Raw genomic sequence first — 24995 nt, forward strand, 5'->3', positions numbered from 1 at the left:
GAGTACAATGTCTTTTGTTTTTCCTTTGTACATAGATATTGGCCGATGAATTCATCCGCTCTGATGGAATTATCCGGGTAGAGTGCAAACTGAACAATGGAGAGACAATCAGGTCATGTGTGCAGTCCGGATATACAGGTACAAACACATCCTTGTGTATTTATAGATCTGGGAGAATATTTGCTTGAGGGCGCTGTCTGCAAGATAAGAATCATAGGGACTGCAGCCCTCTAGCAATTATGGACCCTTGTGTTTGCTCCAGTATATACAGCATTTATAATGTTTACCTTTGCTGTATCATAGACCCAAGACTTGGATCTGTGGTTGTATACAGTGATATTATTTACCAAAACACAAACAACTTCAAAGGTTTATCTTAGATACATGTATACTGAATTTATAACTGTCTAAAATACGGTAAAAGTTTTTTGTTTTCTTTACCTTTGGAACTCAAACTTGGCATTATATTTCACCGTAATTACAAAAGTATTCAAATCTTTATTAATAAAAGTATGTACAGCTGAATAAATTATTTTCTTTATAAAGTATTTCATTGCAATACTTCAAAGAGCTTACATGTGCACACACTACCAAAGGACACATAGTTCAGTACTGCCGGTAACCATGAAGGTACATTGTATCTTGGTTGTGACTGAATTTCATGCTGAAGCAGTTATCAGACAACTTGTATTTTATTTTCCTACCATCATTGCAGTAGTTTTGTACAACACACATGTTTAGTTTGTAAGAGAGATATACTACGTATTACTATTAGCTGAGTTTGCCAGCATTTACGTCACATTTGTCAGTGATATTGAAATTACACCTGCTGTGTGTAGAAATCAACTGCAAAGCGTGTGTAATTCAAAAGTCATCTCGCCGTCATTTCACACCGATGGTAACATGGACATGTGAAATATTTCAGACAAATTTGCCGGGAGAAAATTACCATCAGTCAGGTTGTCAAGACGACTGCTGTCTGCTGAGACCAATGGCTGGAAGGATACAAGCAGTGAGTCGGTCACAATAGGCGCTGTGATTGGGGGATTCGGCGGAATGATACTTCTGATAGTTGTGATTGTACTGTGTGCCGGTAAAGGCGAAAAGTAAGTATGTGTGCATTAAACAATGCACAGCAATTGTGTGCATTGCGTTATAATTTTGTAATTTTGTAATTATAAATTGTAGAGTGTATCAAACATCAATCTCCTCCAATCACTCATACAAAAATCCTCGTGTGTTTGTGCGTGGGTGCTTCATAAACTTTACAGTGTGTGGAGGAGTCACAGTCAGAAAAATTGTAACAATATAGTTTGGTTAGTGACCCAAACCTTTTAAGGGTGAGGATTTAGCCGAGCAGTTTTTGACAATGATGGCTTCGCTAGGTGACTAGTGATTGTGAGTTCGAATCCCATTGAATTCAAACATTCAACACTGAAAATCCTAGAAAAGTTATTCACTGACCTGCAAAGCCTCAAAATATTCATAATTGGAGGCAAATGCTGTGCTTACATTTGTGTTCTGAATGCGTACGAGCTTTGAACTTTTTACCTCAAATAATAATAGCAAGTCACTGGTTCCTAAAGTTCCTTAAGAGCCCTGATGTTCTGTGTGAATGTGAACATATGATGTGGTAAAGCCATTACACACTTGTAAAAGTAAAGGAGGGTTAACCATGGCATAGGAGCTTGCAGCGTTGCTTGGATAATTGATTGAGGGCTGGTAGTGTCAGGCCAAAAGCTGAACCTCGACAGTGCTTATAAGAATAGAAGGTTTGACACTACAAATCGGCAAGAAATTGAAAACCAACAAAATTAAAACATCCACTCTCAAGAAACATCAGGCTTTCAAAAATACCTTCAAAAGATCAATCTTTACTCTGGTAGGGAGAATGCCAAGCAATGCTGTGAGCATCTGTGGATTAACTCATCAGTACTGTCAGATGACAGGGGTGAAGACATTCATGATCCAGCACTCTGAGGTCTGAAACTGCCAAATATTTCACTCAGAGCAGAGATACTGCTGTTTCTTTGATTATATAGACAAAGGTTATTTGAAGGAAATATTATATTGTTGCGGCTTGCCCAACTAACAGAAATAGACTGTCTATTTGCTGGATCAGTGATGGTGGTAGTCCTCAGACCTGGACCAACCACCAAACTCTAAATGGATTTGCTCACCCCTGCCAGAAGTGGCATTGTCCAAAATTCTTGTTTCATTATCCTATGCATAGAATTGAAAAACAAGCCAATATTTAAACCATGGAGATGTTTAACCAGTACTCCTCCTTCTTTTTTTTCTTCTTCTTCCTTTGTTTTTTGTCTCGACAGGGAGGAACCCGTCAAAGGAGTAAGAATAAGTAGAATATCAAGTGTGAAAGTTGGAGTAAGAAATCTCTCACCACCCATGCTTCTAATACAAATGCTAAACATATCTGCCATGCTATGCTATCAGCTACTCTCCTCAAGGCTACAACTATGTATACATGTATAGGATATGGGCCTATGCCAATTTAGGACTTGGTAAATCAGAATGTAATCACACAGATATCATGGTATTATTGACTCAAATACCGTGACATCTTTATGAGACCCCTACATTGTGCATCTTAGAACACAGTTAAGCCGGGATAAATACACAAACAAACAAAACCAAAAAAATCATTGAAATAGATAGATGAATATGTAAAGAAATATATAAGAAATATAAGAAAAAAAAATAATTGACCGAACATCACATGCAACATATTCAATGTGTAATGCCAGGATCACATTGACCACCAACGTTTTGCCCAAACCCATCGTTATGAATGGTGAGTGTGGCCCTGTCTACATGGAATTAGGGTGATCACATGAATGCCTTGTCCTTATCTCAGTCGAATAAGTTTGTAGCGTATTTAACAAAACTTTGGCATTATAAACACTTCATTCAACCCCTTTCCTTGAAAACAGCCGCCCCACCCAAATGGACTTGAAATCAGGTGTTGAAACAGTTAAAAGCACAGTGCTTGATCGTAACCAAACATAAAATTTAAATGTATCTGATCTCAATCAGGACCAAGATAGTCTAGGCACATGACCAATAGGCCTGTATCCTATTGTAAACAAATATAGCAATCTGCAAATGATAAAGTCTTGTCTTTCAACTATGTGATATTCAAGATCTCTACCTTTTGAAAAAAAAAATCTTGACTTCTTGATAAACTATGTAATTTGATGTGCACATAAATAGAATTGCTAAAATCTGGCACTAACACACTCTATGTGTTTTCATATCATTCCGCATCATGTTTAAGATGATGCAATGTGATCACACACGTCGTTATGACAACTACCCACATCATTGATGTAATAACTTAAACGTCTTCATGTTTACTGTAAAAATATGCACTGGTCTGTCTGGTGTCTCCTCTCACTCGTCTGTGTATTTACTGCAAGTCACCTCTGTTAATGTGTTTGTTTTGTGCTAAGCGAGAGTGTGGGTCTGATATAGTGACCGCCGGGACAGTTACCAACTGGACACTTGCCCTGAGCCAATATCCATCCACCTGACATATTGTGACCACGTGTGTGTGGGGGAATGTCCAGGGGTGACTGTCTTGGTATTGAAGGTGTCACTTTGTTCTTGTCATCTCTCTCAGTATGGAGTGGTGTGTTTGTACGGTAGTTCTTTCATAGGTTTCTAAAAGTACTTACTGCCCTCTAGTAGTTTTATATTGCACGGTGAAAGTACACATTTGTTATGTTGGATCGTTTGGTTGTCCTAAAGTAACCATGTTTATGTGTTTGCACATGTCATTAGGTAGAATGCGCCTCTGGGACAGATATTTAGTCTCTGAAACTAAAGATTTTTTTAGCAACCACTTGGGGTTTTAACCCTTTGAGCGCCAAAGTCAATTTTTGTTCCCTTTATAAATATATCCCATTCAGTTTTTTTCCAGATTTTTGCCAAGATTTTTACAAAAAACTGTAGCCAATGAAATGTGATGTCCATTTGGTCAAAAATTATCAAAAAGATACCCAAAAAATCATAAAAATTGGTAAAATGTTGCACTAAAATTTTGGCGGGAAAAGTTACAGCACTCAAAGGGTTAACACAGAAATGGCTACCTTTTGAATTTCAAGTGTCAGTAAATGTTGGGTGATATTTGTTTCTCTCATACAAAATTTTACACGGTGACCCCCTTTTTTATTCTACATTTTCAAAGGGAATGGTTTAAAGTTTCCTTTTAATGTCAAGGCGCATACTACCTTAGAAAGGCACCGATTCACGCAGCCTGTGATTTCACAGTAACTTTGATATCCAATTGTGACAAATACCTTTAAAATATCACACAAGACTTTGTACAAGTGCAACATATTTTGTAATGTAAATGTTGTGAATAGCGTAATTATCGTTTCTATTTTTTGCTTGATGAGTTAGCTGATAGCAAAGTGTTTGTCAGACAAATTCATCCTAACCTTCCCAGTAATTGGAACTTTCTTTTTACAAAAGATTGGACTATTCCAAAATGTGAAGGACAGTAGGGATGAGATGGTGTGGTGGTGGGTGTAGTGAAAGTGAATTAAGCGAAAGTCATGCAGAGATTGCAAAATGTGCTATCGAATTTTGCATTTTGCTAGGGGGGTCTGAGCAGATGACGTAATGGTCTAATGAGTTGCATCCAGGAAGCTTTCAGCCAGTTACAGTTTTATTGAATTTATCTCTGAGTAGCCAATCAGGTGAAGAACAGACCTAGTTTCATACTCCCTAACTCACTATCATTAATAACAATCTACCAGTCAAATATAAGCTTCCGAGTCGCTACATATTACCAGAACTTATATATTTTGGTTCGTGTATTTTGGTTTTTGGAACATTTGAAATCCAACGCAAATTACCAAAAAAAGGAAGTTAAGGAATCAGGCCACAGATCAGTGTCATGAATAATTCTCCAATTTGTGGCATGAAATATTTCTTCCTTGAAATATATAATGTTGAATATGGAAAACTAATTTACTTTCCTTGAGAAATATCAGCGTAACTGTCAGTTAGGTGTTAGTCCAGGGCACGTCATCTGTCCAGGAATGAAATCCAAGGACACGTTTGCAATTAATGTGTTCGTAAATATAACAAAATTTAATTCTGATTTCAGCAATCTGTTTCAATGCAAGATGTAGAGATGGCACTGGCCAAGTGCGACTCGTCTACAGAGACGGGTCCTAGCGCTGAAAATACAGATAAACGTGTCAGCACAGGCACTGACAGAAACAGTCTCCATGCCGACAGTGCCATCGCCAACAACGTAGACAATCAGCAGCGTCCAAACAGCCAGGTCAGCATCGGCAGTGTGGGCAGCGCTCAAGCGAAACCACCTCTGGTTCACGTCAACGGGAAGACAATCGACAGGAGACTACCACAACCCCCGCCAGCTGCCGCCATGCCCAGTATGCCAGACGACAAGAAGGATCCGAACTATGACAAGCTTACTGATGAAAACGACCCAAACTATTCCAAACTCAAAGATCCGGATTATGAAAAAATCAAACGACAGAAACAGAACGACTCTGAAGATGCGACGGACCCAAACTACGAACCAGTGAAAGTGGCCAGTGACGGGGATGGCGAGGCAAGTGGTCGGGATACGATCACTGGGGATGACCTCTATGCAGAGGTCAAAGATAACAATACAAAAAGTGACGTACAGGATATGTACGCTAAGGTAAGGGGATTCAACATCTCTGTCGGCCCTTGTCAACAAAACTGTCATGTGACAAAGAGCTACAAGAATTTGAGGAATTGGGACTACAGGGTGAAGATGTTACGTAGTTAATCCTCTGAGCACCACAGTCAGTTTTGGTCACCCTTATAAGATACTTCCCAGTCAAATTTTTTCAAGTTTTTGCCAACATTTTGATAAAAAAATGTAGCCAATGAAATGTGATGTTTATTTGGTCCTAAATTATCAAAAAAAATTCACAAAAGTTCATAAAAATTGGCAAAATGTTGCATTTAAATTTTGGTGGGAAAAATTACAGCATTCAAAGGGTTAACCCAGAAGCAAAGCAATTTATATTGGTAATGCAGTGGGGGAATGCAGCAGGTACCTAGTGGCCAGGTTTTCTGACTACCTTTTCTGAAGAGCCTTTGTGACACAACTCTGTGGATGCCTTTATAAAAAGTGCTTTGAAGTTGTTGTTTTCATGAAACTTTTCGAAACACTAGCCTGCCGTAGCATTTCAATGTGAGCACACAGAGGTGAGCCAGAGTGTTTAGAGCGCCCTCAGTGGTGCCAGAAAGAGAAAACAGCATACAAGATACAAAGACAGCAACACAGGTGTTTGGAATTTACAATGTGGTACGCGCACTTAGTTACTTTATACTTGAACTACTCCACACACCTGTTGACTGTGATGCTGTTTCATTCACATTGATGTAATATTATTTGGTTTCCCTGTATGTGGCTTGAAGCTGTTGGCAGAGACACAATGGTGAAACCTCAGGTGAGCGTAACATTTCATCTTTGTTCCGAAAATTCTCAGGTCGACAAGGACCCTCAGGCCAATGAGAAGGAAGAGGATTCGGCCAGACTGTCCATGACCGTTGATGACCCATATGCCACGGTCAAAGGTGAAGACAGTGCAGCGCCCCCAGTGCCTGTCAAACTGCCAGATTTACAGTTGGACAGTTCACCTGGACCGAATCCCAAGCAGCAAAGGTATTTATTGCTATTTGTTTTTCCCAGAAAGGTTCCATTTTGCCACTTTCATTGTCGCAACATTTGTTTCATGCCTTTCGCAAGTGACAGTAAGCGTTGAACTTTACTCAAAAAATTTGGATTAGAGAATCAAAATTAGCAAACCCTACCATCGAGGGTTATGGTGAGAAAGAATCGACAGAAAGTCATGACTGAGTAGTGTGCGGATGTATTCACTATTCTCAGCTATTATTCAGCCAAGACAACAGTCAAATATGTCACAGGTGACTCCGTGTCTATGCCAGCAAATACTACTGTTCCGTACAGTTGAGAGACTGAAATGTTTTCACAAGTTGTTTGTAATGACAAGTACAAACTAGTGAGTGCAAATCATGGGCAATCACATTTCCATGAGTGTTGTTATAATAAGGCCATAGTTTATCTGTCGTACTAATTTGGTATGGCCTCTTTTAATGCGCCCCCACGATCTGTGGCTGCATTTCCATCGTCTTTAGTTTTGCAAGTTTCACAGCACGCTGGCTAATCTACAAATCACATTGACTCATAGAGTGACATGATTGAAAGAGATGGTACGTCCAGTACAACTCAAAATGATAGCAGCATACTGAAATACCTCTTTCATACATTTGTTTGAAGGAATAATTCTATAACTTTTTAGAATACTTTCATTAATTCTGTCCTGGAAAACTAATATGTCTTCTTATTGTTTTCCTAAAAGTACATGTATGTTAAAATACATAAGCCTTGCATAAGCCTTGCATACAAAAAGGCACTGTGTATCAAATTCAATATGCTGTATGATTGCTGACAAATGAATTCTAGTCTGGACTAGAATCCAGAAGTCAATGATAGCATTAGCTTTACATACCAGTCAGTATACAGGCAGATTGAAAAAGTTGAACATTACCGGTAGGTACTGGTATTTCAACTCAATTTTTGGAATAAGAATCAGTATCTTATTGGCAGAACAAGGACACTATAAAGCATAGCAAACATATGTACAGCTAATGGAGCTGAAAGTCACACAGTGAGAGACACTTATTCTCATCCAAACTATATTCTGTTCAACAGGACTGGGTCCCAGGGGAGTACCACCTCAGCTGGACCTCCAGTATCTCCCATTGACAGGCCGTTGCCACAGCAACCAACATCAAGCACACGTAGGAGAGAGCCCTCATACTCAGAGGTAAGCATCCATTGGAATTTAACCGGTATGAACATGTTAGTACTCTGTCAGGAAATCTGACTGCTCATAATTTTTAGGCTTCCACCACTACCCTTTTATTTTTCAATTTTCACATCATGTCAGCTTATCTCTCACTTAACTTTTTTAACCCTTTGAGTGCCAAAGTCAATTTCTGTCGCCTAGTCAAATTTTTTCATATTATGGCCAAAATTTTGACAAAAAACTGTAGCTATTGAAATGTGATGTTTATTTGCTCCAAAATTATCAAATCAAATACAGAAAAAATCATAAAAATTGGTAAAATGTTGCACTAAAATTCTGGTGGGAAAAATTACAGCACTCACAGGGTCAAGGTTACTCACAGTGTCCAGTTTTTGACTTTGGTTCGTAAGCATTGGTATGCACGCTACTGATATCATTTATCTCTTCAAAACCATGAATTCAGACTTCTAGTTTTACCTCAGCAATGTTGAACTACCAAAGTGTTGAACGTGTGCATGTTATTCTGAACACCAAGTGATTGCTACATGTAGTAACTCAGTGAGCCGGGAAGTTGAGATAGTGTAAACACACTGAGTCGAGTCATACTCATTTTAAGCATCAGGATGTTCACCATTTTCACAGATCAGTGATTCACTGATTGCGAGAAAGAGTTGCGGCATACAGTATGTTATTTTCATTGAGCAGGGTATATGACTGTATCTGCTATTTTAACATATCATTGTCACTGTAATGTGTTATTTTCATGATCAGGATAAATCTAATTTGCATAGGTCGTGCTAGGGGTACTTGTATTTTTTAAAATGAGGATATTCAATGTTTTCCAATTCCAGGATATATTCCACTTGTAACATATGCTTGCTGATTTCACATAAGTTGTATTTTCGCATTCTCAAGTTGTATGCCCTTTTCATATAGTTAACTGGATAACTCATATGCTATGTACACAGGTCAGTGTCCGTGAAAGCATTGGCAGCATTAAGGAGAGAGAGGCGAGGGCCAAACAGGAAGTGTCATTCACCTACGAAACAGTCGACGAGCTGAACGAATCTGACGTCTACTACTCCACAGTGAAAACCACCGAGAGTTCCCCTCCTCCCCTGACTTCACCGCCTCCCCCACTGCCTTCTGACAGCACCAGACCCAGCAATCTGGGAAGCGTGTCGTCCACGAGGGATGCTGGCATGACACTGACTGTTGAGTCTGGTGGCAACAGAAGCAGTACTTCTAGCGCCCTCTATGCTAGCATAGGAGATACAGGTAAGTTAAAACAGTACTTGACTGAATTATGTGTCACAAGTAAATGCTCAATAATGCTTACTCTTACTCTGTCATCCCTGTTTCCCATAATTTGGTTTCAACCAAATATATCAAACAAAAGGGTTGAACTATGCATTGCTGGTGTATGGGGGTGGCATGAGAAAAAGAAACTGGCTACATGAATTTGTGTACTGTATGATACACAGCCTGGTATCTTCTTTAATGGTACAGTTGTTTTTTGAGAGACATGATGAACATGTTAATATGGCTGATCGCAAATGACTTAACTTTTTCTCTAATTAATATGTATAAATTAGTATTTGTCCGCGTTGTCTGCAAATACGAAGACAATTAAATCTGCTGAGTGTTACAGTGGCTACTGAAAATCACAAAAATTCATATGAAATTGTGGCTCAGACTACAAGCTGCAACACCAAGCTGCATACAACAATAAAGTTTGTCTGAATTTTAGGCAGCGTTGTCCGAAGTCGTGCGCGTGCAGCTATATTTAGTAACAAACCTGAAACTGCTATTCTGCTTTGTCTGTCATGAGATTGTTTACGATAATTGTGAGTAGTTGTTTACTGTTCGAAGGAAACTCTAAATAATATGCATAACATGAATGTAGATAAGAACATGACTTCTGTCTTCCTCTTCGAAACTAATTATCTACCCTCCCAATCTGTGGTGATCTCTCCTGCCAATCTGTAATTAACTTCCCTCCCAATCTGTGACTTTCCTTCCCCCCCCCCCCTCCCACTCTGTGGCATTGTCTTGAATCTGATGTAAACTCTGTCTTTTTCTTTCTTGTACCTATCCTTTCCTGTGCCTTGTTTTACTCTGTCTGCCTGTAGATGCCTTGCCTGTACCCCTTCCGGCTGAGACACCAGACAAAGGTATGCAGTGCGTAGAAAAGCTCCATGTCTTGTAACAAGAAATGTAATATGTTTTATGTACTGTACAGAGACAAATCCAGATATTCATATTCATGTACACAGTGGTTTTATCTTCCAGTTGCCGTACATGAATATTGCAACTGGAAGCCATGTGGCTAGTAGTGTCCATTGTCTGTACATGTATGTATGTATGTCTGTCTGTCAGTCTGTATGTCCGTCCACTCAGTTCTCTCAGAAATGGTGGCCCTTATCTGCTTGAAATTTGGTGTGTACGTGTAATTCTGGTCAGGTATTTAACCATGTCATCAGACCAAAATATAGAATGTATGTACATGTATGGGTGCTCCTCTTATTTGACTCAATTTAAACAGTAGGAACATGGTTGCCAGCACAGTATCTGTGAAGTGCTATAATCAGGCCAGACTGTGGTAAGCTAGACTAGGTTAGTACTGACGTGCAGATGACCTAGATTTGATGTTGGCTTCATCTTGCACTGTGTAATCGCAAGATAGTTGATTTACCAGAACGTTGCAACTGAAATATTTTCTTTTGATCTCACTTTTGCAGGCGACAAGACTACTGGAATGCCAGTGTATGCTAAAGTTAATAAACCAAAACGCAATAGCAGCTCATCGCAGGATGGACAAGGTAATGCATAATTCAATTGTACACCCTGGTGCCTCTGCCAATTACTGCTAATTACTTCATTCTTGTGAAATTCAGAATTCTTTTAAATGTTTCGGGGACAGATATTTTGATCATACAGCTATCATTGTATTTGCCTTTTTGTGTAATTCACATTTTACCCATCACTGCTCAAATTCAGTTTTTCATCCATGGTGACTACTAGCTTTTCCGTGATTCTCGCTTACTCTGTGCAAACACATGTACGCACTCAACGTACGATTTAATATGTAGTCTGAGACATTCATTGACCTTTAACCCCTTGACTGCAATTGTCACTGTTCATCCATATACCAAAGATAATGTGAACACATGCACAATCTTGCTGAAATTTTCCAAAATTCCTTGCTTTAAAGGTAGACTAGTGGACAATTCCAATTGCTGTTGTCTTAACTGTAAGTGTTTTTGATGTAATTTATGTTTTATAAATATTTTTGAATATTTTTTTCTCGTCCAAGGTGCAGCTGCCAACAGTGATGAACAATCAGTGCCCATGTACTCTAAAGTGAACAAGCCCAGGAAGTCAAAAAGTTCAGATCCTGAAGACGCAAATGACCCCAAGAGTCAGAGGTTGAGTCAGAGGTCAAGCCAGGGGTCAACCAAGGGTAATGACCCAGGGTACGCGCGGATCAAAGACCTGACTGAGGACACTGAGCCGGGTTACCAGGCTATCGACGAGGTCAGGGGAGATGGTGGGGAGGTGATGCGAGGGAGTGATATGGTTCACATCAGTGAGCACAAAGTGGACGATAACTTCTGGAAGAAAAAAGATCCTACATATCAATCAATTAAGGAGGATAATACGAATGAAAACGAAGATGGCGACAAGACATAGTAACTGGTTATAGCGTCATCATTATTGTCAGATACATTCTGTATTTTTATGTCAATTACAGATGCATATCCTCTTAAGCTAAGATACTCTTGGTACGGAACCTGTAACATGGCCGTTTAAAGGGTGTTGGTCATCTCTGTAGCACATGCAAGATGTGAGTCCTTCAAAACTGTTCATGCTGCAGCGTTGCTAGCAACATTTGACTAAAAAGTTGAAATCATATTAAACATTTCAAAGTGTTTTTTTTTTAACATACTGTTTTAAGGTAGTATGCGCCTTGAAAGTGAGACACTAAAACCTTTCCTCAAACTTTCATCAATGAAGCTTATAACCACACTCTTACCAAATCAAAAATGGAAATCAGGGGTCACCGAGCAAAATTTGGTACTTGAGAAACAAATTACTTAATATTACCGATAGTTGAAGTTCAAAATAGCTAGCTCCCTGTGCTAGCTCTATCAGGAAAAATAATTTTTTTGAAAAAACTAAGAGCTTTCGCTTTTTTTTTAAGAGTCTTAGTCAAGTATCTGTCCTCAAGGCGCATTCTACCTAAACACACTGTGTATTTATGTGTTAATATGGTATCAAAAGACCGCTTTGTGGAAAGAATTATGTATGCAAATTAACTACTGCATACCTCATTCACCAGTGGACCTCTTAATCATGGGTCATCAAAGGGGTCAGGGTTCAAAGGTTATATGCATTTTATGTACATTTGATTTGATGTGATTATCATCAATTAAAGTCTCTGTTTCGGTGTAATTAAAAATAGTTAATTTAAAATGTAGTGCAAGTAACAATAATTGCTTAAAAGCAAAATCAAGGAAATAATGTAATGAAATATTTTAACAGAATTAATATATTTGGGCCAGTAATTGTTTTAACCAATTTTAGAAACAGCTGGTCGAAAAGGCAAGGTTAAAATTATGAGTTTTGGTTGTCGTTATAAATATTTACGCATTGATTTTCGAAAAGGTACTGCAGATTTTAATATAATAATCATGTTTAGATAAGATATCAAAAGTACTAGTCACATCAAGGACAACTGGTAGAGACAAATTATACATAGGTGTATATAAATTTTTTAAACATTAAAAGAGAGTAGGTAATTTTTAATGAGATTGTTAGCGGCGATTTTAGGATGCATTCGTCAGTGTTAGGATAAGAGCGTTACCCTTTCATGAACTTCATGCTTTTTATACCATTTTGAACGTTGGCTAGAGACACTCTGATTGGTCTAATAATCAGTGGCTAGAGACACTCTGATTGGTCCAATGATCACTGGCTAGAGACACTCTGATTGGTCCAATGATCACTGGCTAGAGACACTCTGATTGGTCCAGTGATCACTGGCTAGAGACTCTCTGATTGGTCCAATGATCACTGGAATCTAGAGACACTCTGATTGGTCCAATGATCACTGGCTAGAGACACTCTGATTGGTCCAATGATCACTGGCTAGAGACGCTCTGATTGGTCCAATGATCACTGGCTAGAGACACTCTGATGGTCCAGTGATCACTGGCTAGAGAAACTCTGATTGGTCCAATGATCACTGTCTAGAGACTCTCTGATTGGTCCAATGATCACTGGCTAGAGACACTCTGATTGGTCCAATGATCACTGGCTAGAGACACTCTGATTGGTCCAATGATCACTGGCTAGAGACTCTCTGATTGGTCCAATGATCACTGGCTAGAGACGCTCTGATTGCCCAATGTTCACTGGCTAGAGACTCTCTGATTGGTCCAATGATCACTGGCTAGAGACACTCTGATTGGTCCAATGATCACTGGCTAGAGACTCTCTGATTGGTCCAATGATCACTGGCTAGAGACACTCTGATTGGTCCATTGATCACTGGCTAGAGACACTCTGATTGGTCCAATGATCACTGGAATGTACAAGGAAAAGAATATCATTATTATGTTTATGAGTAAGTTCAGAGTAAATTTCTGTGGAGCAATGACTAGGCATATTTCACATGGCAGAACAAAGTATATAGTTTTCAATATCTCATAAATATTCAAATGTTATACCAGTATATATCTATTTCATCCATAGTGTTGGTCAATGCCTAGTTACAGTCTGACTTTACTTACATGTTATTTTATGACACAGACTTACCGATACTTGACGAATATATTGATTAACTATGCCTGTAAACATTTAATTCCTTTCAAGTAGCCATATCCTCTATTGTATGCGTCAACTCAAACACTAGTCAGAAATCCGTCAGTGTTGGTTATTAGTTCATTCAGTACTAATGTGTGCAGATACTGCAACCAGTTTTTAGAGAGTGACATGATATGGACCACAGTTGTACAAGTAAAATGAAAGATATAAAAGGCACCCCCAAAAATTAAAATGTTTTGTTTCTCTCCTCATGTTGGCCTTTCACTGGACAAGGAAAAGAGTGATAGGAGTATATATATGCATTGTATAATCTGTGAACATATCTGATCCTCAATTACTGACACAAGCATAGACCCTATCAGTCCAGGGTCTATCATGCAAGTTCATGTGTCATTGTTTGTACGTCTGTGGTCCAATCCATGTGACTCTCAAACATGTAAAAAATGGAAAAAAATCCTGTCACATTATCAGTTTTGCAAATCACCAAGGATGACAAACCTTTCATTTTTTTCAGCCTAATCAGAGAAAATTTGTCTTCAGGTTCATCAGTAGTTCCAACACACAAACCATCATAAATGTGTGTACAGGGGAACCCACTGAGGACATAGTGTCACAAATATGAATTTCAGTATTGTCAATGACATTTTGCTGATAATGTCGAATTTTTTGTATCTTTTATACGCATACATTGGTAAATGATTGTACATTTTTTTGCATTGTTTACTTCTGTGCACATACTTCTATTGTAAGACATTGTTACAAACCGGGTTAGTTTTTTTATTAGCACATTATACTGTATGTATTGTAACTTCAGTGCTCTTTTCAGCTTGGAGGAAAGAGAGGGATGGCCAATTTACATAATATTGCATAATTTGCATATCTATTTGCCATGACAATGTATCTTTTAGTATGGTTATTAACATATGATAGCTTGCCCCCCCCCCCCCAAAAAAAAATACAGAGGGGTGCTTCATTGCTCAAGATCCCCTTGTTTTTAGAACCCTGCATTTTGTACTCTTCCCCCTCCCCTTGAAACGAGGCTGTGCAACCATAGTTCATGCCATATGTGCACCAGGTGGGTAATATACGCTTGAAAGTCAATGAGCAAGTCATTGTCAATGACATGGTCCCCACTTGGTCAATGAATTTGGAAACAATTCACAGAAATGATGGTGTATCACAAAGTAAATTGACCTGCATATGTCTGACATAGGGAGTTTTCCTTGTACCTAGTTTAACCTGTTCACCCCCAGTTCCCTGTAAACAGGTCCAAGATCGCCATTTATAACAATGGATTTGGGTAAAACCATAGTGGTGAAAGGGTTAAAAGACATCGCTCCATGCATCTCCAAGAAATTTGGGACAAATGATCACAATTACTCGGTGAAGTGAAAGGTGTCAACCCATGTGGTGCATATTTAGTGTATCAGTGATGTAAAACCAGGAACTGCGGAAACAGGGACTTTGACTTGAAAATAGCGATAGCTGAGGAATGATTTTTGCTGTTATGATACTGATTACAAGGGAAGAAACATGAGTTTGATTATGTTTGAATATTTATTTCATCTAAATATTTTACAATCCGTTACTGCATTCATATTTTGACTTGATTCAACACAGATAAAGTCTGCAGTGTTTTTAGTCATGTCAAGCAGTGCATTCATTAAGGTAGTAATGCGCTTTGTAAGTGAAAGACTTCAACTTTTGCATGAACTTTCCTCAATGAAACTTTCAACCATTCTTTTACTGAATCAGGAATAAAAATCAGGGGTCACTGCGCAAAGTTTGGTACAAAAGAAACAAAATCTAACATTAACCAATATTTGAAATTCAAAATGGCCCCATCCCTGTGTTACCTGTTATGTAGAAAAATTAAATTTTCGATTTTCAAAAAAGTAGAAGGCAACAATTTTTCTGACACCAATAGCTTTAAAATGAGCCCCACAAGTGGTAGACCAGAAAGGTATTTTAAAAATTTGAGTCCAAATATCTGTCTCCAGGGTGTATTCCACATCAAAAGGCAGAACATTGGTAAATTTTACCAAGTTTTCCTGCCCTGTAGTATATCAACACAATCATAGCTGAACAATTTAGAAAAGTCACGGGGGTTGCTTAGCCTTCTATGTACAATTTCCAGTTCATATCAAAAACACTGTCAAATTGGCTGAAATAAGTATTTGAGTTTTTGCTCATATATAACCACTCCAATCTCTTTCTCAAATATAAAAACAGTGGATTTGATAAGTTTCATGGAATCTCAATTACATTGATGCTAATGTTGATGGTCTGTAGCATTGTCCCAGTGAGTCTCTAAAATGGTCCCCAGTATGTTTTCTCTTTAATAATTCTGTCAAATTTCACCTACAATTTGCGTAGAAAATAAATATTGTACCAAAATATATCAAGAATGTGATTTAATCGTACTCCTTTTTATCCCAACGAACAAGGATACCAAATTGCTCCACATTGAAGATTACTGGGTGATATTTATCACCTACCAATCAAATCAAACAAATTTTTGACATTTGGTTTGGGGCATGTGTTGGATATATCACAGATACATATTTGTAAGGTAGAAAGTAAATTTACTAGAAGTTCTTCGTAATACTTTTACAATTTCGTTGTAATTTATCCCAAAGATGTTTGTATAATTCAGCCACATTTAATAAAGTTAATATGTAATATGATTTACAATTTGTGCAGGTAACTACGTCGGCACAGTACAAATAGTCACTTTGCAAAAAAGAGAAAATATTCCCGAGAGAATTTCTTCACAATCTGTTACCACACTGTCACTCAGTGATTGGAAAATTCACTTTGCTAATGTCCATCTCTATGTTTCTATGACAATATCTCCCATGACACTTTATCCTTCGTAAAAAATTCTGTAATTGCAGCGAGTCAAGTGTATGGAATTTATGTCTGCTGACAGTTTTCCAATATGACAGGGGTGAGCTACATCTTTGAAGGCTGAGATAATTCTTGATTAATGTACACATCACTTCATTGACGTTATAGCTGTACATCAATCCTTGCAGTGGCAAATTAGTCATCTCAAAGAGGGCACTGACCATTGAGCTGTCCACCCCTTCTTCCCTTTGTAGAGACCCAACTTCACCACAGAAAACAATTTGGTCAAACAAAATTCTTGCACTGAAAGGGTTTAGCAGGGTTTAGCTGAGCAATAACAAAATTTATACAGAGTAAAATTTTAGGTTGTTTATGGATATCAGTTGAATTACTTCATGGTGAAGACCTCATTGTGGAGTTAAATTACAAGAAAGTATAAAGATAGTGGAAAAGCTCCCTCTGATGTCCTTGGGCTGAAAGAGAAATACAATGCGTTGTATCTTGTTTTCTCTCTGCTTGATATTTAGATCAAACTTTGTTGACAAACATATCCCAAGATTCCTTGAATTACTTGAATTGCCCAATTTCTGTGAATTACTTCAAAACAGGTTTCATAAGCAAATACATATCTGCAAGGACAGCCAATGAACCTGTCTTTGTGAAAGAAAGTCTAATCAAATATCAAGTAAAGTTTGTTCAAGCAGTTGCCTTATCCACTAGATATGTCTGGCCATTGCTTAAATGATAATGATTGCCATATCCAAAGTTGTGGTCGTTAACTTTAACCCTTTGAGCGCCAAAGTAAATTTTTGTCACCCTTATAAATTATAGCTCGGTCAATTTTTGTCAGATTTTTGCCAAAATTTTGATAAAAAACTGTGGCTGATGAAATATTGTGTACATTTGGTCCAAAATTATCAGAAAAATTAAAGAAAAGTTCATAAAATTGGTAAAATGTTGCACTAAAATTTTGGTGGAAAAATACAGCACTCAAAGGGTTAAACTGTGTCAGTGTCAAAATTATGTTGATAATTTTCCGACTTCTGAAAAATTTTGAGACAAAAGAACAATGTGTCTGTCATCGGCATCAAAACAAGGGGGTCTTTGAATAAATTTATAGGTCTGTCTTACAAGGACACCACTGCTCTCACCACAATCAAACAAGGGTAGGACTTTCTCCAATACAACGGATCTTCTGGTCTTGATTTAGGAAAACCTGGGACACTCAATAAATTAAATGTCTACAGTATCATAGAAGCAGTTAGTTTATGGACAGTATTTCCCGTTTTTGTACTTTCCACTTGATTATGCTTGTCTTCACATTTTAGACTTTGGTGCTTTTGGCTTCAGCTTCAGGTTGGTACCCTGTATAACATGTGGATGATCCCCGTTCAAAATTGACTCCGCAGATTTGTCATAATCTAATCCTGTAGATAAGAAGACACAGAGAAAATAGAACATTTTAAAACAAATCATTGTTAACCAGAGATGTATGAAAATCATTATGAATAAAATTTTCTAATGCAATGTACATAACTGATGTATTAGAATGCTTTATTTTTCCTTTGGTGAATGCCATTAACCCTTTGGGCAACAAAGTCAGTTTTTATTGCCTTTATAAAATCAACCTCAATCAATTTTTTTCAAAGTTTTTCCAAAATGTTGATAAAAAACTGTAGCAGATGAAATGTGATGTCCATTTGGTCCAAAATTATCTAAAATATTACAGAAAATTTTACAAAAATCGACAAAATGTTGCACTTAAATTTTTGGTGGGAAAAATTAGAGAACTCAAGGGTTGATATCATGATGATATAGCTTATCATATCCTTCACTGCAGTGTGATGGTCCCAACACTTGTTTCATGCAGCATAGATGTTCCTGAAGTTACAATTACCATGGTAACAGCATATACCATAGTAAAAGATCACAAGAACAGAAATTACGGATTGCTGAGTGTACTTGTATTAATTCAAATTATGAATATTTGATTTTAGCATGGACTTAGTGATTGAGGTCTCTCTGGACTTTTGTTTGGTTTTCACATCACACCATGTGAGCACATGATCATCAGTCTAGTCTGGTCCCCTGCCCCATTTCTACTGCTGACTGGGCTGCTCAAAACAATAACAGTTCAGCCAGTGACGACCAGACTACAGTCTCTTGCTTGGTTAAGGAATCTCTAAATGATGATATTATTATTCATATTTCTTAAAACTTAAGTCCAAGAAATTACTATCCAATGTGCAGCATATATATATATATATATATATATATATATATATATATATATATATATATATATGGTATGTTTTGTCATCAAAATGAGGCTGTGACCCTAGCCATGACCCCAATAGACAGTTGCATGTAAGGAGACATTATATATATATATATATATATATATATATATATATATATATATATATATATATATATATATGGTATGTTTTGTCATCAAAATGAGGCTGTGACCCTAGCTATGACCCCAATAGACAGTTGCATGTAAGGAGACGTTCACTGACCAGTACGTGTGGCACCCTGTTCTACAGCATTAGACATCACAGGGGGTGTCTATGGTAACAGCAGCCCAGCTAAATTTAATTTCCTGTTGCTTTACACAATTTAATGGTTTCCTTATACCTTCAGTTTAGTTTATTTTGTGCCATGAACTTTACTGTGCCCTATGTACATGTAGTGTTTGTTGATGCACATGATTCATGCATCCAAAATGTGCCAATGAAGGTTTGAATGCTTTGTTTAGCCCCACTTAAGAAGAAAGTACTAAATCTGATAATATTCCTAGCATGAATATATTCTCACATTTATTGAGGTTTTGATCTGAACGTAGAGCATGCAGTAACTGGTGGTCACAGTTGCAGGTACTTCGAGAGAAAGTACAACCATGCAAAGTAGAGCTCCACTTTCTATGGTGCAACTGACAAGCTGAATGGATTGCCGGACATACAGTGACATATGAATGAACCAACCCTTTAACCATGGCAACAACATATCACCATGGCAACAACATATCACACGGTTTACTATTACAATCACTGTCCATTCATCTCCTATAATCATGGTAAAGTAGACATGTCTTTCAAGTGAGTGGGCAGTCTTTGTCACCTGTGTGTTTTGAAATGAAGGCAATGGCCGCATCATTTTGTATTGCCATGGCAACAGCCGGGTCCAATCGTTGCTCAGTTTTCCAGTAATCCAGGATGAAGGGAAGATCCGTCTGATTGTCATGGTCTGTGCCCCTTTACACAAGAGAATTTATAAAGAATAAAAATATTTAACCCGTTGGACAGTGACAGAGTGAGATTGAAGTCTCTCTTTGCTAATGACACCTTCAATTTTAAATTTGCTGCAGATTTAGATTTTATGGGTGAAAATTCCATCCAAAACAGTTCAAAGCATCGACATCTCACCATAGTAGTTCACTGAACAGATGTGTGAAATCATTGATAAGATAGTGTCCCCATCCCTCCGAATTCTCAAACTATATTTACACACCTCTCCTGGCATTTCCTAAATTAGTGCATGATTGTGTAATTATGGTGAATTTCACAGTTTATAGAAAGTTCAAGGTTACACAGTATCAGTCTCTCAACTACATTGTGATGTCACACGTTGAAAAATGCTTTGTGATTGGCTGAAGTTAAACTCAGGAAATCCATTCAGTGCCATGGTTTGGCCCAAACCCATTGTTATCAATGGTGATTGTGGACCTGTTCATAGGGAATTGGGGGTGAGCAGGTTCAATCCGGAGTCTTACATGATAGTGATGAGTTTTCTCTCTGCTGGTGGATTCTTAATGAGTAGTCTATTCATACGGATGATGTTACCGCCCCACTGGAACCTCTCATCGTTGATAAACAGAAGTGGCTGTTGTATCTTGTCGGTCACCGCCCCCACGTCTATCGGAAATATCCAAGAATCAAGTCCAATGCCACATCTATGTCAAACAAGAAGTAAGGAACATATTTGTGGAAGGGTTATGGTCTGTTATGATAAAATCTTTAATTTAGCAATCTCATCTCCAGTCATTGCAACATTCCAATAGGTAAACTCCGGAATTAGAATTGACCACAGTACAAACATAGGTGATAATATCAGTCAATAACAAAGAAATCAACTCTGAAAAAGTTGAAACATTGTCTTGAAGGTCAAAGGTAGTCAAAATGACACCATGCATTTGCATACACCCAGCATCGTTTCAGTGCAATGGAAATATTTATGTATATCTGATGATGTTGTTTATCGCTAGATGATTACACATGACAGTGTTGGCAACTCGTCATTTTACACAGTATGCCTAGTTTGTGTTTGCCAATGGTTCAACGCAAACCACTGTAGTATTCACAAGCGCTTACTATTATTTCACATTTATGTACCTGAGTCTCCGTTCTTGGAGCAACCTCTGTACACCAGTGTACTATACATCAATATTCACTGGCGTCATTATTATTCATACTTGAATATCTAAATATGTACCTTTTGCAAAATGAAGTCTGTTCAATTGCTCAAATGTAAATACCTTTATTTTAACATTCATCAATATTCATATTTGCAAAACTGAAGCTCCTATCTTGTGAAATGCTCTGTACATTGGCGTAATCATTAATATTCATTAGCATTCATTAATATTCATATTTGCACACCTGAATCTCCTGTCCTGAAACAAGCTCTGTACGGTTGTACTGCCACCAAATGAATGCCCCATCACAACAGCTCTGCTCACATCAAGTCGTCCCTGTCAGAATATAACAATTGAACACACAAAATACTAAGTGACAAAGTCAGTAAAAAGAATTGCGGTGATGTTGATCAGTGTACAACAATCATAATTTTAGAAAAAAACTTAGGGTTTGATCTTTGCATGTGTAAGCATGGCACAGAATGTTCAGCAAAATATGATTCAATGTTTGTCAGCGTAAGTCACCTTTTTATACTGAAGTCTCGTGACAGATTTTTGCCCTCATTTAGTTCATAATAAGTATTCTCAAATCCTCAATCTCTCTTTGCTTACAAAAAGGATTTGTGATCCATAACAGAAAGCTCAGGGCAACTTATTATATGAGGAACCAAAAGATATTATGCACGGACTCTGAAGGTAAACTTACTTTAAACTGTTTGAGCAATGAGTTTGAAGTTTGATCCAGCAAGTTTTCGACATGGTCGCCTTTGTTCAGGTTTTCCAGTAGATCTAACGCCCTAGAACTCTCTCTGGCACGAACTTTGACCTGTGAGTCCAACAATGCCAACACAGAATTCAACATCTCTATGGTAACTATTACCTTTGGATATGAATGGACACTTGCTTATAGTGTTATATTGTTTTAATTTTTAAACACAGAATGGCTCTGTGATTAACAACAATCAAATACTGTGTTGATGAACAGTGGATATTCAGATCTCAGATTAAATTTTAATACCTGACTGTTCCGTAAAGGAAATTCTTCCTTGCTTGGTAGGGAGAGAATAAACTCAAGCCACTCTTCGGATAATGTCCCATCGTCTGACTTTCTGAGGAAATACGTGGCCCCTGCTGAATTGTCTCTGTCGGGTCAAATACAATGACATGTCATGCAAGGTCATTTCCTCAATTTATTGGTAAAAAGTTTCAATTTTGTTGGGGATCCATACAGAATTCTCAACTGAATATGTTTCTTTCAAAAGTTGCAGAAAAACTTACTAATTTTCCTAATTTGATCTGCATATAGTTTTCAAACACATGTTCATCACTAGACTCTCTCATAACCCTCAGTCTAGCTGCCATGAAGTTTCTGATCTCTACCCAGGACACTGATGTGCCTTCAAAGTTCTGGTTGAGTGTTGAGAGACAAAGCAAATATGATGTGTAAACCAAGCTCTGCCTGCTGGGTGAGTCAGTCAATACAGCTCAAAATCACGGCAATAGAGGGACACACTGTGTAGCCAGTGTGGGGCTGTGAGATAGTCTAGCAGATCGATGACATTGTATCATTGAAACTACAACATATACATGTACAGTTGTATGGTGAGATTATACATTTATCTTACAATATTTCTCTTGGGAATAAAACATGTCTATGTATTTTTAACTTCTATACCAGCACTGCCCTACCTATGTTCCAGTGCTGCCACAACAAAGCCCTGTGACACCAAGTCAATAGACACTGTACTGGATTGTAAACGACACGATCCCAGTCCATGAGAATAGATGACGACAGGAAATGATGCTTTCTGATTGGATGGTAGCACTGATCCATTCCAAAACACCGGTACTTTACAATTCACTACAAGGTCAATCAATATTCAACAAGTCATTGTCAATGACATAGTCCCCACTTGGTTGATGAATTTATAAACCATTGACAGCGATGATGGTCATATTGGATGGTATCACAAAACAAATCAACATGCATCGTGCATCTGTATGACATAAGGAGTAATCCTTGTAATAAGTTTCAAAGAATCGCTCCAGACGTCTCTGAGAAATTTCTCTTTCTCTACAATTTTACAAAACCCACAGCAGAAACCATAATTGTAGGAATGTAGTGTTGGGATAAAAGAAATTTTGTAAACTGGCTTCTGTCTCGATACTGTCAGCAATCATAGCCTTACAATAATGTGATGTGGCAAAGTCAAAATTGAAGTCCAGATCATGAGCAATCACTGACATACACTTTGACGATAATGGGATCAGCAATAGCGCTGTTCACGGTTACAGGTTTGTTACTAAATATAGCTGTACGCGCGCGACATCGGACACGCAGCTTGAAATGCGGACAAATTTTATCAATGTTGCATACATTGCTGTTTTTGCAGCTTGTACTCTGAGTCGTGAATATGCATTTCAGTATTCATTGTTACACTAGCAGTCGCCCACTAAGATGTGTTTTCGGTCGTTTTTGCATGCGTAATTTTCAAAAGCGTAATCTAAAAATGCGGACAAATATTTATTTTTGCATATTAATGAGAGAACAGTGACGTAAACTGTGAACAGCCCTATTATCAACTGGTATATCAATCATGTTTATTTTCATATTTTACCAGCAGCTAACATTCCAGACAGTTCCATTTGTCATCCACAGCTCTTCTGCGAATTACTACCACAGTGACTATAAAATTGTTTGTGAACTTTGCTTTTTACTTGTACATCTCAACCTACTTAATTTCTCTTTATCTTCTCTTGTGACCTTGACCTTGAAATCATCATCCATGTACTTGGTTTTTGCGGCAACTATGTAGGTGTCTGCGTACTCTCTCCTCGGTAACCATGGTATTCCGACATTTTCTAATTGTTTGTTGGCAGTCTTCAAACTCGTTGGATAGTAGAGTCTTAAGAAACACCTATGATCCAATAATATACGACAGGGAGATTGTATTTTCAGCTATTTGAATTGTGCCAACGTGATCATGGTCATACGCAAAACTGATCAAAGCCTCGTCGATTGGTTTATACCTTGCCATTGGTCTTACTCGATCATGCCAGAATGTGTCAATGAAAGGACTGCTGAGCGTGAGTTTGTATGTTCGAAGATGATCAGGCGATTCAGTCTGGCAATGTTACTGTTTACCTCCGTAACACTGCACATTGATGTACAAAAATAGACCATGGATGTATGAAAATCTATCTATTTTTGTTCATCCACGCACTGCCAGACGCCCTCAGCCTCAGGTAACCCCCATGGTTAAACTGTGGAGTGATCCCCGTAGTGACACTTACGATGAATCAAGTTAGGTTTTTTAACTTCTTACCCTACATTCGGTAGCCCGCCTGTCATGACATCGGTACAGCCTACGTTATACGGCCCTCGCCCCGTCGGTATCGAACCGCTCATCGCGATGGTCCTGGCATATGAGCACGACCTCCTCGGTAAACGGCGAGACGATGCCTTCCAGTTCCACACTGTCTGCAGTGTCGGCAGGTATTGGCGAATGACGTTTACGGGCACTGCTGATTTCTTCATATCCCGTCTGGCCCAACACACCACCGGTTTAAGGTGGAAAGGTCGTGATTGTTATCATGACAGTTGTCAAAGTGTGACCTGCTTTTACCTCTCATTGCATGAGGCCAAACTGTTCGACAAGGGAAGCGCCCTCATACGGTATACAATGATGGATCTCACGCCAGTGGATCTCACGCAGAGGTAGCATAGAAAGCGGGCAAAATTTCTTTCCTGGCATTGTAACTTATGGCAAGCAGTTCGGAATCCCAACGACAGCACTTAAAACCAATGCAAAATTAAATAGGAGTATACTTTAGACTACTCACATCAAACTGGTCGATTTTGAGAAACTTTAGGGGAGGTATTATTTTTTCTCAAAATTTTCGAAGCGAGAGGGAGAGGGGGCACCCCGTCTCGTGCTCTCCCCCTCAGGGTGTTTCAACAGTTTTACTAGAAAAAGACAAATTGAAAATACATCTCAGCTTGCACCAGACTGCACCATTGCACACATTCATTT

At 38.2% G+C, this 24995-nt stretch overlaps 2 protein-coding genes across 7 annotated transcripts in view; one reads left to right on the forward strand and one right to left on the reverse strand.

The window, feature by feature from the left end:
- LOC139130172 (protein IWS1 homolog A-like) overlaps positions 1-18080 on the forward strand; it is a 39322-nt gene extending 21242 nt beyond the window's left edge. Inside the window, exons 2-11 of one of the 6 annotated variants that reach the window (XM_070695907.1) lie at positions 36-138; positions 926-1106; positions 2331-2385; positions 5135-5701; positions 6522-6697; positions 7769-7883; positions 8834-9143; positions 9998-10039; positions 10607-10687; positions 11182-18080. In XM_070695907.1, the coding sequence (XP_070552008.1) occupies positions 36-138; positions 926-1106; positions 2331-2385; positions 5135-5701; positions 6522-6697; positions 7769-7883; positions 8834-9143; positions 9998-10039; positions 10607-10687; positions 11182-11558 (2007 nt within the window). In that variant the 3' untranslated portion in view covers positions 11559-18080. The remainder of the gene's footprint in view (positions 1-35; positions 139-925; positions 1107-2330; positions 2386-5134; positions 5702-6521; positions 6698-7768; positions 7884-8833; positions 9144-9997; positions 10040-10606; positions 10688-11181) is intronic. The other 5 variants (XM_070695909.1, XM_070695908.1, XM_070695910.1 and 2 more) reach the window with 5 other exon arrangements.
- LOC139130174 (platelet-activating factor acetylhydrolase-like) lies at positions 15127-24542 on the reverse strand. Its single transcript, XM_070695913.1, has 9 exons — positions 24288-24542; positions 23698-23879; positions 22651-22822; positions 21980-22103; positions 21668-21787; positions 21206-21297; positions 20320-20499; positions 19668-19801; positions 15127-17971 (listed from the first exon to the last, which is right to left on the reverse strand). The coding sequence occupies exons 1-9, from the start codon at positions 24497-24499 to the stop codon at positions 17862-17864; spliced, it is 1326 nt and encodes a 441-aa protein (XP_070552014.1). The 5' UTR covers positions 24500-24542; the 3' UTR covers positions 15127-17861.
- Positions 24543-24995: the final 453 nt, after the last annotated feature.

This window comes from Ptychodera flava, chromosome 3, assembly GCF_041260155.1.
Source record: "Ptychodera flava strain L36383 chromosome 3, AS_Pfla_20210202, whole genome shotgun sequence".
NCBI classification, from domain to species: domain Eukaryota; kingdom Metazoa; phylum Hemichordata; class Enteropneusta; family Ptychoderidae; genus Ptychodera; species Ptychodera flava.

Bases quoted from the DNA above. Each gene is read 5' to 3' on its own strand.
- LOC139130174 (XM_070695913.1), bottom strand. From the start codon at position 24,499: ATGAAGAAATCAGCAGTGCCCGTAAACGTCATTCGCCAATACCTGCCG. The intron at 23,880-24,287 runs GTAAGAAGTTAA...ATTGGATCATAG, and splicing joins GGCGGGCTACCGAATGTAGG to GTGTTTCTTAAGACTCTACT. The intron at 22,823-23,697 runs GTAGGTTGAGAT...TTGACCTTGTAG, and splicing joins AGAAGATAAAGAGAAATTAA to TGAATTGTAAAGTACCGGTG.